Source organism: Rhinopithecus roxellana, chromosome 16 (genome assembly GCF_007565055.1).
Source record: "Rhinopithecus roxellana isolate Shanxi Qingling chromosome 16, ASM756505v1, whole genome shotgun sequence".
Lineage (NCBI taxonomy): Eukaryota > Metazoa > Chordata > Mammalia > Primates > Cercopithecidae > Rhinopithecus > Rhinopithecus roxellana.
In genome coordinates, this window is record NC_044564.1 from 65,024,405 (window position 1) to 65,037,045 (window position 12,641).

Sequence of the window (12,641 nt, forward strand, 5' to 3'; positions counted from 1 at the left end):
GCCAGGGAGACAGAGCGAGACTCCATCTCAAAACAACAACAACAACAAAAACTGTAGAGAAAGTAGACATTTTTTAATGGAGTACAAAAATACAAAAAACACAAAACTGTGAACTTTTTAATACTTTAAATATCTTTCTCCAAAATTAAATAGCAAATAAAATAGCATATTTTATTCACTTCAAAGCAAATCAATTCAAATAATTACTGAACACCATACAAACCAGGCACAACGTTGCAAAAAGTAAATATATTGAGTAATTATGTCCTACTAGTCCTAGCATCTTACAAGCATACTTACGCCAGAGTTTCTACCACAAATAATAGTTAAAAATCTTTCCCTGAAACACAAACACATACACTTACACACTCATAATTATAAGTGAAGCCAAAATTTTTTTTTAATGAAGATTGTTCAGATGTATTACTTAGATTCATGATGGTAACAAGTATATCTATTTAAATGTATTTGCCATATCCCAGTAATGATAAAAAGGGGGAATCAGCAGGGCATGGTGGCTCATGACTGTAATACCAGCAGTTTGGGAGGCTGAGGTGGGTGGATTACTTGAGCTCAGGAGTTTGAGACCAGCCTGGTCAACATGGTAAAACCTCGTCTCTACTAAAAATACAAAAATTAGATGGGCATGGTGGCATGTGCCTGTAATCCCAGCTACTCAGGAAGCTGAGGCAAGAAAATCCCTTGAACCTGGGAGGTGGAAGTTGCAGTGAGCCGAGATCATACCACTACACTCCAGTCAGAGTGAGTGAGACTCCATCTCAAAAAAAAAAAAAAAAATTGGAATCATCACCACAGACACTTTCTATAGCACCAAATCTGAAATTGCAAAGAAATAGGGTGATTAAAATATAAATTGATGTTGATCATGAGTTCACACACACACACACAAACTTAAACAAACAATATTTACTCATATGCAGAATTTTAAAAACAAATAATGATAAAGATACACATGAGCATCTTATTCTGGGTTATATGTCTCATGGTATCTCAGAATACAAATCTAATATTAATTTCCACATCAATTATTTGGAAAGTGTGCAACTCAGCACAAAACAAAATAAAGACTAGAAAACAATGATTTAAATAATTCTGTATTTGCCCTTTCCTTTCCACTTTCCTATTAAGAACTTTCCTATGTGGACTGGTAGTCTTTACAGCATGTGTGTTTAGTATAAAATGGGAAGTGAAGGAAATGTACATACATAGATTTTCATTACCAGAACAGTACCAGGAACAAAAGCCATCATAGAGATCCCCATGATCACAAAAACAGGTCCTTCTCCCGTTACTGCCACTGACTCTCACTCTATCCCTCAAAACCCACCGACGTCAAGGTATCTGCCATAATGATTAAGGTGCCAGAGTGAAATTCAAACACTTTCCATTTAGTCATACCCAAAGAGTTACCTGAAATAGGGTAAGGAACTAGAGTGTCAGATAATTGCATGTACTGTGCCATACCTGATATATCTAGCTATAAATGGTTCTACTAACTAGTTTCTTTAAAACTAAAGAGCAGTGGGAAAACAAATTATTAACACATGAGTCTGGGAAACGTAGATATTTTGACCTAAATTATCTCATGTAGAAATTAAACCGCCTTAAAGCATAAGAATGAGTAACATTTTTCTCTTTATCAATTAATAGCAAGAGCTCAGTAGTACTTCACCTGCCACAAGTAAAAGTAATATCTTCTTTCAGTATTAAAAATACTGCTAAAATTCCAGATGCTTTCCAGAAATAGATATTAACCAGAATTGGGCTCATAAATCAGAATTGGGCTTACATTAAGCTTTATTAAAACCCATAATTGGAAGAATATCTCGTATGTTTTTAATTTTTGCTTATAAGTAATGTGTTTTTTATAATACTTCAGATGAAATTGTCCAAATACAGAAACATATTACCTTAGTACAATGTTAGTAGGTAAAAACTTTTTAAATCTAGATACTATAGACAGAACCCTGCTATGTTAAACACATCATATGTCAAAAATCCCAATGGGAGGAGTTACAATTCTTATAAAAGTAGGCAGAAAAGAATAAGTCTTACCAATGGCTTCCAACATTTTTTTCAAAGTTCAGTGTTCTTCTCTAAAATGATTAACAGCAATTAAAATGGAACTCTGTGCAAAAAAGAAATAAAATAGAATGGTTATGTTTTATCAGAACTTTATATTCTAAAGCTAAATACTCTAAAGAACACTCGCTACAACTCCAATTCTTTTGACCATTAAAATCTTGTTGATACAACTTAAGATAGTTCTCTTTATAGACAATAAAGTAATCATTTTAGGACTCATTCAAAATTATCTTCTATGTATATATTTACCCATAATACTTGCATAAGGTAAAAGACATAAATTCTGTTTTAAAAAAGGTGGCAGAAGTTTCAAACATATTTCTATAAGAAGTTCCACTTACAATACAAACCACTATAATCTTGTATTCACTTATAGATCTTTAAGCGTAGAATAAGAAGCTTACTTAACTCCACATAAGAAATTCTGCTGCAAAAAACATAAAAAGTAGGAAATGTGATCCTGCCCTCAAAGACTCATACCCCTAACCGAGGAGACAATGCATGCATACCTATTAGAAATGAACTGCGGGCTGGGCGCGGTGGCTCACAGCTGTAATCCCGGCACTTGGGGAAGCCAAGGTGGGTGCGTCACTTGAGGTCAGGAGTTTGAGATCAGCCTGGTCAACATGGTGAAACCCCGTCTCTGATAAAAATACAAAAATTAGCCAGGTGTGGTAGTGCACACCTGTAATCCCAGCTACTCAGGATGCTGAGGCAGGGGAATCACTTGAACCCAGGAAGCGGTGGTTGCGCTGAGCCGTGATCATGCCACAGCACTCCAGCCTGGGCCACAGAACAAGACTCCATCTCAAAAAAAAAAAAAAGAAAAGAAAAGAAAAAAAGAAATGAATGTGACACTCAAGCAGTACCTGAACTACTGGAAGATAATACATTAAATCATGGATGAAAAACTGAACAAAAGGGAGCACACAGTGTTAAATTTTTCAAAAGTTCTCAAAATACTCTCCTGACTATAATGTTCTCCTCTTTCCCATTCAAAGAAATCTTCTCAACTCCTTCAATCCACACATCTCATCTTCCTCTAACAATACTTAACTAGATTCTTTGAAGTACTGGATACAGATCTGCAATACTAACATCCATGTCACTAATCCATCTTGAGCCTTTGCTGCCAAACAAATCTGCACAACTATCCCCATAGTTCCATCTCTCTTTTGCCTCACAGAAAACCCTGAATCATGAAGAAGTCAGTCAGTCAGTCATTCCTTCAATAGAGAAATCTACCACCATACACTCTCATTTTTCATCTGGAAGATAAAATGGGATTTCTCTTAAAAAGAACAAGTTGCCTCCTGTTACCTTTTTAAGACAAAATTCATTTGGCTAAAAAGTAAGTGTGTGATGTAGATGAGCAGATCTACAAAACAAAACATCATTGCCTGCAATTAGCTCTGTGTGATAACAGAGAACAGTATGTATTGACTTGTCTTATCCCAATTTAGAACATACTATTTGAAACATCAACTCCATTTCAAATGTCAAATCATTTAACTACTGGCACTTGTTTTAAAAAGTGCCTTTGTGTCAAGAAAAGAGGATACTGGCTCTGGCCTGGCATTGAAACCTAAATAGAAGTGTGGCCTTGAGCAAGGGACCTATCATTTCAACCTGTTTCTTTTAAAACACACTTACTCATTGGGTATATTTTGAAAAATGAGATAAAGTATGCCAATTTCCAGCTCATAGCATAACTTGTAACTATGATACATTTATTCAGGATTAATGCTAAGTCAATATATTCCACATAGATAGGAATTCCAATGCCGAGCAACACATTATTTCATGAGGCCTAATATAGGGTAATATTAAAAAAACAAATTGGTGATTTTTTTTTACTCTTATTTACAAGAAGAATATAATACTCCTTCACAAAACAGCCTACTATTAGCCACCCCACCTCAAAAACAATTAACTTCTGGTAATTAAAACACAAAAATAGGCCAGGCACAGTGGCTCATGCCTGTAATCCCAGCACTTTGGGAGGCTGAGGGGGGGGCGGATCACGAGGTCAGGAGATCAAGACCATCCTGGCCAACATGGTGAAACCCCGTCTCTACTAAAAATACAAAAATTAGCTGGGTGTGGTAGAACACGCCTATAATCCCAGCTACTCAGGAGTCTGAAACAGGAGAATCACTTGAACCAGGGACGCGGAGGTTGTAGTGAGCCAAGATCGTGCCACAATATTCCAGCCTGGCAACAGAGCGAGACTCTGTCCCGTCCCAAATCCAGAAAAAATAGGGCTGGGCATGCCTGTAATCCCAGCAAATAACCTGAGCTCAGGAGTTCGAGACCAGCCTGGCCAATATGGTGAAACCCCGTCTCTACCAAAAATACAAAAATTAGCTGGGCGTGGTGCATGTGCCTGCAGTCCCAGCTGCTCCAAGAGGCTGAGCCAGGAGAATTGCCTGAATAAAGATACCCCAATATAAGGAAGTCCAAGGCTACAAAAGTACATTTAATCACCCAGGAAGAAGCATGATAGCAATAAAAAAGCATGGCCTAGAGAGTCTGATGACCTGAATTTAAATTTCAACTAGCTATATGCCCTTGTTAACTCACTTATCTTTTTCTGAATCTGAGTCTCTATTTATAAATGAATGATGTTTATAACGTTTTGAAAGGATAAAATTATACATGTGTTTGGTATGCACATGAAAAATTATTTCTAAAGATAGACAGTGTTCCTGACATACATGGGAGGTAGACCTCAGATTTAGAAGCTCACTGATTTATGAGAAGTCTGCAGAGAAAGTACAGCGTAGGCAGTTCCTAATTGAGAAAAACACTGTTGTCCGAAAGTTCATCTACAAGTCGGTTACAGTAAAACAGAATTACTTTTTCTTCCCCCCAAAATTATAAAGGTTAAAAAAAAAAATAGCTCCCAGATGAGAGAGCTCTACTCTTTTGTATTTCAATGATTTGTTTAAATTACAGTTTCAGAGTTTCTTTTCTATGCTTGGATGTCCCTAAAATAAATACATAGCTTTTTTTGAGATTTTTCAGGGGATTTCACCATTAGCAAACCCGACAAAAAGATAAGAATTTTTAAAAAATAGTTCCTTTCTGTGCCTGATACACCTGTCCTGAGGATTCAGTTCTAATTATAAACAAATTCATTTATAATCACAAAATTTTTGAGATAGAGTCCACTCCCTTCAAATTGCAGCCATGAATTCCTCTTGTCACCTTTTCACCATCCTACCATTTCCTTTCCCTTTTTGCCCATTTAAATACTATATGGAAACTTAAGGATACCTGAATGGTAACAGTGGGTCATGGCCAACTGGCGTGACTTAAAGAAGATCCAACATGTCAGAAGAATGCCAAGTTCTGAGGGATTTTCTCTTTTTTTTTTTTTTTTTTTTTTTTTCCGTCTGGACAATTCATGCTAAGCAGTGACAATAAGGAATCAGAGAGGCAGAAAAGAGATGAGCTATGGATATGATAAGAAGAAGATCAGCACTAATGCTGAAACAGAAGCAGAAATGATAACAGCAAACACACAGCACCTACCACATGCTAGGTACTATTTGAATCATGCTTCCAATTAAGTCCTTTAATACTTACACAATCCACTCACTTTATAAACAAGGAAAATGAGGTACAGACAGGTTAAGTAACTCGTCTAAGTCCACACCACTACTAAGTGATAGAGCAAGGATCTTAACACAAGCCATCTAGCTCCAGAGTCCACAATTTAATTTCTACAATATGCTGCCTCTAGAAAGCAGGAAGATTCGACTTCCCTGTTTCCAAGTTCAAACAGACCATGCCCTACATAAAGTGAAACCAAAGGAAGAAATAGAGACCCAAAATGAATGAAGTCTGAAATGGAACAGACTGTTGTAGATAGTCAAATCAGCCAACTGTTCAGACAAGGTATGAAGAAGTCAGAAATACGTATGTTAGAAACCAGCAGTGGGTCTATCAAAGAAAGATCAGGAATATTCACCATTTATGTAATGTTAATGTCCATACATCTTTAAACAAATCACTTTCAAAATCCAAGATTTTAAGAAAAACCCTTAAGAAGCCTCTTTAAATTGATATTCAAAGTATATTCAAACACACTGCTTTTACATTTCAAGGTACTAAATCCCTCAACACAAAGAGAATTAAGAATACACAGTATATTGTTGTAATTGTTCTATTTTATTATTAGTTGTTGTTAATCTCTTATTGAGCTTAATCTGTAAATTAAACTTTATCATAGGTATGTATTTATAAAAGTTAAAAAAAAAAAAACAGCATACCTCAGAGATATTGTAGGATCAATTCCAGACCACTGCAATAAAGTGAATCTCTCAATAAAAGGGGTCACACGAATTTTTTGATTTCCCAGTGAGTACAAAAGTTATATTTACACTACACTGTAGTCTATTAAATGTGCAACAGCATTATGTCTAGGAAAACACTCTATACACCTTTATTAAAAAATAGTTTACTGTCAAAAAATGCTAGTGATCATCTGAGACTTCAGTGAGTCATAGTCTTTGTGCTGGTGGAGAGTCTCGCCTTTGTGCTGATGGCTGCTGACTGACGGGTGGTGGTTGCTGAAGGCTGGGGTCGCTGTGACAATTTCTGAAAATAAATCAACAATGAGCTTTGCCACATTGGTTGATTCTTCCTTTCATGAAAGATTTCTCTGGAGCATGGGATGCTGTTTGATAGCATTTTACCCACAATAGAACCTCTCAAATCCTGCTCCTGCTTTATCAGCGAAGGTTATGTAATAGCCTCAATCCTTTTTTTCATTTCAATGATGTTCACATCTTCACCAGGCATACATTTCATCTCAAGAAACCACTTTCTTTACTCATCCATAAAAAGCAACTCCTCATTCATTCAAACTTTATCATGAGAGTACAGCAATTCAGTCACATCTTCAGTCTCCATTTGAAATTCTAGTTCTCTATTTGTACCACATCTTCTGTGACTTCTTCCACTGAAGTCTTGAACCCTCAGCATTATTCATAAGAGTTTTACAATCAACTTCCTCCAAACTCCTGCTAATGTTGGTATTTTGACTTCCTCCCATGAATTACAAATATCTTAATGGCATCTAAATTGGTCAATCCTTGCCAGAAGGTTTTCCATTTACTTTGCCCTAATCTAGCAGAGGAATAATTAAGTACAGAAGCTATAACTTTACAAAATGTATTTTTTCAATAATAAGACTTGAAAGTCAAAATTACTCTGTGGTCCAGGGACTGCAGAATGGATGTTGTGTTAGCGACATGAAAACAACATTCATCTCTTTGTAAAACTCTATCAGAGCTCTTGGATAACCAGGTGCCTTGTCAATGAGCAGTAATATATTTTAAAAGAACCTTTTTCTGAGCAGTAGGTCTCAACAGTGGGCTTAAAGCATTCAGTAAGCCATGCTATAAACAGATGTGCTGTTAACCAGGCTTTCTTTTTCCATTCACAGAGAACACAGGCACAGCAGATTTGGCATAACTCTTAAGGGCCCAAAACTTTTTGAAATGGTAAATAAGCACTGGCTTCAATTTGACATCACCAGCTGCATTAGCTCCTAATGAGAGAGTCAGTCTCTTTAAAGCTTTGAAGCCAGACATTGACTACTCCTATTTAAGTCCCTGATAGCCTCTTCTTTCAATATAAAGCTGTTCCATCTACATTAAAAATCTGTTGTTTAGGGCAGCCAACTTCATTAATGATCTTAGCCAGATCTTCTGCATAGCTTTCTGAAGCCTCTACATTAGCACCTGCTGCTTCACCTTGCACTTTTATGTCATACAGATGGCTTCTTTCATTAAGCCTCATGAACCAACCTCTGCCAGCTTCCAACTTTTTTTCTGCAGCTCCCTCACCTCTCTCAGCCTTCACAGAACTGAAGAGTGTTAGGATTTTGCTCTGTATTAGGCTTTGGCTTAAGGGAATGATGTGGCTGATTTGATTTTCTATCCAGACCATTACAACTTTCTCCATATCAACAATAAGGCTGTTTTGCTTTACATGTGGTCACTGGAGAAGCTCTTTTAATTTCCTTCAAGACCTTTTCCTTTGCATTCACAACTTGGCCATTTGGCACAACACGCCTAGCCTTCAGTCTATCTCTACTTTCAACATGCCTTCTTCACTAAACTTAATTATTTCTAGCTTTTGATTTAAAGTGAGAGGCATGCAACTCTTCCCGTCACTTGAACACTAAACAGCCTAATTTCAATACTGCTCTGTGTCAGGGAATAGAGAAGCCTCAGAAGAGGGAAAGAGAATGGGTACGGCCAGTTGATGGAGCAGTTGGAACATGTGCAACATTTATTAAGCTCGCCATCTTAAATGTGCAGGGCTGCAGCACCCCAAAATAATTAAAATGGTAACATCAAAGATTACTGATCACAGATCACTGTAACAGATGTAAGAATAATAAAGGGCATGAAATATTATAAGAATTAACAAAACGTGACACACACAAAGTAAGCGCATGCTGTTGGAAAAGAAAATGGCACCAATAGACTTGCTTGACACAGAGTCGCCATAAACCATCAATTTGTTTTAAAAAATGCAATATCTGCAAAGCACAATAAGGCAAAATTCAATAGAATAACAGGCCTGTACATATGGGGTAAGGTACTATGTTTGGTTTCAGGTAACTACTGGGGGTCTTGGAATGTATCCCCCATGTTCCAAGGGGTGGGACAACTGTATTCAAATCTGGCACAGAAAAATTACCAGTTTCCCTCTAGTTGCTGTTCATGTATCCTGCTTGTGGCTATATCACTATTTGGTTATAAAAATTGAACCTAAAATCTGTTCCAACAGCCTTAGCTTTTAGAACCACAAGACATATCAGTAATAGCTCAATGAATTCAGTATCTGTTAGGCACCAGAGTGCTAGGCAAGTGCAGTTTATACACGCTCCATCATGCGTGTGAGGACTCTCACCACCTTGCTCCCCACAATATCCTCCAATGCCTGACACATTATTGCAGATAACACAACAGAGAAAAGGAGAGGTCGGGGTCTTAATCAAGGTGACACAGCTAGTAAGTGGGAGAACTTGGAATTGAACCCTACTGTCCCTTATTTTAAAGCCCAAACTCTATCACACTACCCCATATTTTCCGAACTGTCTCGCAAAAATCACGTGGTGAAAATATATTGTCGAATTTATAAAAAAGAAGATACAGAACAAGGTATGAAGTTGCTACACTTTGTACAGAAGAATAGGAGGGCAATTGTTTAGGTAAGTAAAAACTGATGTGTGCGTGTTTATAAAAGCATAGACTATTCTGCAACTTTTTCAAAGACACTGATAGTGGGATATGGCAGGCTGAAGGACGCTGAGACAATCTTACTTTGTACTGCATTACTTTTGTGTTTTTCAAACTTTACTGCATTACTTTTGTGTTTTTCAAACTTTATATCTTAATAGACGGTTGCCAGATTTATCAAATAAAAACACAGGATGCTAGTTAAATTTGAATTTCAAGTAAATGAATACTTTTTTAGTGTATGTCCCATGCCATACTTGGGACATATTTATACTAAAATCCAATCTTATTTATCTGAAATTCAAACTTAACTTGGGCATCTGCTATTTTATCTAACAATCCTACTATGTACATGCTAGCTTAGAGAAAAACATAAAATCATTTTACCTTTCACGCTTCCTGTAAAACTTTAACATCATGAGAGCTGCCTAATCCTTAATACATCTCGAAGATTTTACCTGTGACCATATGATTCTTCAGCAATTTGTTGATAACATTAGTGTCAGCAGGGGATAAAAATAAAACAGAATATTTGGTATTATTTAGAAGTAGGAACGGAGTAACTGAGTAATCATTTTACTTTTCAACAAGTTGTAATGCTAACATGTAGGCACAGCTTTTACAAAGTAGAGAATCAACGTTTGAAACATAACACAAATCATTCTGCTCAATGCAGATTATATGGCAACTAACAAGTGAAAATATGTTTTATGCTAAAAATAACTCTATGTAGAGAAAATGCCCCAAATGCATACAATTTTCTAGTTATCTTAAACAATTCTGACTGAAAAAGGAATACAACATTAAAAGTGCTTGTTTCAATGGCTTGCAGCTTGTCAAAGTTGCTCAGCATCTGTTATTGCATTTAAATTTACCATTTCTATCATTCATAGTTGCCTCAGCAGTACCTGAAGTTAGCAGACAAAGGCACAGTTGCAGTAGTCAAATGCAAGTCGTTTTTCATAAATTCAATTGTCCATAACAGCAATACTTACACTTTCAGTCATAATTCCTACTTTTGGGTAACATTACTGAACTATAGCTCTAAAAGTATAGAAATGTCACAGTACCCACCAACATCACGCAGTCATCCAACAGAAATCACTCAGCCTTTTCTTAGCATCTGTTCTTCTGAACTGCTCCCTCATTTTTATAGGCTTTGATCAAAAAAGCATTCATGAACACAATTTTTATTTTCAAGTTGACATTTATAAATCTTCCTAAATTTATTCAATGAAAATAAGATGTATTAATTCCACTTTGCCCACCAAAATGAAAGAAAATCAAGTATTAAAGAACCTTAACTTCATAACATATTTCAAATATTGATTAGTATTCTTATTCTTTATAAAACTGTCATACAAATTACCTGAAATGAAAATGCAGTAGTCCCAGCTACTGGGGAGACTGAGGCAGGAGAATCACTTGAACCCAGGAGGCGGAGGCTGCACTGAGCCTCCGCCTCCTGGGTTCAAGTGATTCTCCTGCCTCAGTCTCCCAAGTAGCCTGAGATCGAGCCAACACACTCCAGTCTGGGCAACAGAGCAAAAGTCTGTCTCAAAAAAGAAAAAGAAAAGAAAAGAAAATGCAGGGAAGGTCAAGAGATTAGAAAAGTACTCAAATTCTGTCATTTACTGATTCAGCAAACACACATGGGGCACTTACATGACTGGCATGCTGTCTAGTCACAGAATTGGAGAAATGATGATACAATCTGGGAACTCACGTACAAGTGAATGAAAGGAAAAGAAATAAACAATTAAAATATAAGAACACAAAGGAGGGACACCCAAGCTGAACTGAGAAGTCAGGGAAACTTCCCGGAGTCACAGACTCCCGCACAGAGTCTTAAAGAATAGGTCGGGGAGACGGTCTGATGAAAGAGCTCCCCACATAAACGCCAAGAGTGCATGGTACCTTCTGAGCACTGCAAGTAGTTTCTTATGTAGTACCTGGATTAGGGCTGAGGAAAAACGAGAGACAGAGAAGATGAGGCTGGAGATGTGAGTAAATGCCAAATTATCCAGGGCCCTCCATACTACTCTTAAAATGTTTAGATTTGTTTTTTGTTTTGTTTGAAACGGAGTCTCGCTCTGTGGCCCAGGCTGGAGTACAGTGGCACAATCTCAGCTCACTGTAACCTCCGCCTCCCAGGTTCAAGCTAGTCTCATGCCTCAGCCTCCCAAGTAGCTAACAGGCCCCCGCCACCACACCCGGCCAATTTTTGTTTTTGTTGTTGTTGTAATTTACTTTGTTAGAGACACAGTTTTGCCATGTTGGTCAGGCTGGTCTTAAACTCCTGACCTCAAGTGATCCACCTAACTCGGCCTCCCAAAGAGCTGGGATTATAGTTGTGACGACTGCACCCAGCCATTAAAGAGTTTAGATTTAATTAGAAGTTTATTTTGGCAAAGTGATCTTTAGAAAGATCACTCTGGCAATGGTATGGAGGACATACAAAAATCAAGAGAAGCTAGGGATAAGGAAGTCAGGTAAGAGGCATTTTCAAAACTAGAGAAACAAAGGAAAATGCGAGATAGATTAAGATTAGTTAAGAGATATAAGTACTGTGACATGGTAATATGGAGATAAGGAAGATGAGTTTAGGATAAATCCCACATTTCCTGCTTTGGTTATTGATGGATGGTAATACTACAAGGAACATGTCAGTGTTGCGAGACGATTCTAGAAATGTCTGCCCTAATAGAGTTTGAATAGCTGAGTATAGTACCTTACGACGCTGCTATGGAATGAACTGTGTTGCCCAAAATTCCTATGTTGAAGCCCTAACCCCGATGTGATTGATTCTGGAAACAGGTCTTTTAGGGAACAGTTAACATTAAATGAGAACATAAGGGTGGAGTCCTGATCTTGGTGGTCTTCTAGAAAGAGGAAGAGAGGAAAACCTGTCTCACTGTCTACATGCTCTCTATAGCATTGTATCATATTTTCCTGTTAATTTTCTAATGGAGGGGATGAAGCCTACTGAAAATGAAAATACATATAATATGGAAATTGAATATTTTCTTACAAGTATTCTTACATAACAAATGTATTTATACCAAAAAACATGTTCATTACATTTGCTTTGGCTTTTGAAAATTAGTTTTATTTTTAAGATTGTTGGTCTGAGGCAAAATGCTCTTTCAAACAGTTTATATGTTCTTACCTTATCTACAGATTCTCTAAAACACATTGATACACAAGTTTTATAAAGAATATTAGCAGATTCATATCTGCTTCCAGAATTATATATTTATATTTTATGATACT

The 12,641-nt window shown here is 36.9% G+C and overlaps 1 protein-coding gene across 8 annotated transcripts in view; it reads right to left on the reverse strand.

Annotated features, from left to right (window-relative positions):
- Nucleotides 1-12,641, reverse strand: part of MPDZ (multiple PDZ domain crumbs cell polarity complex component) — a 179,203-nt gene that overhangs the window by 151,704 nt on the left and 14,858 nt on the right. For 6 of the 8 annotated variants that reach the window (XM_030920145.1, XM_030920146.1, XM_030920148.1 and 3 more), the window contains exon 2: nt 2,077-2,149. In XM_030920145.1, the coding sequence (XP_030776005.1) occupies nt 2,077-2,092 (16 nt within the window). In that variant the 5' untranslated portion in view covers nt 2,093-2,149. Of the gene's footprint in view, nt 1-2,076; nt 2,150-2,615; nt 2,653-5,385; nt 5,421-12,641 lie in introns of those variants that run through there. The other 2 variants (XM_010383157.2, XM_010383156.2) reach the window with 2 other exon arrangements.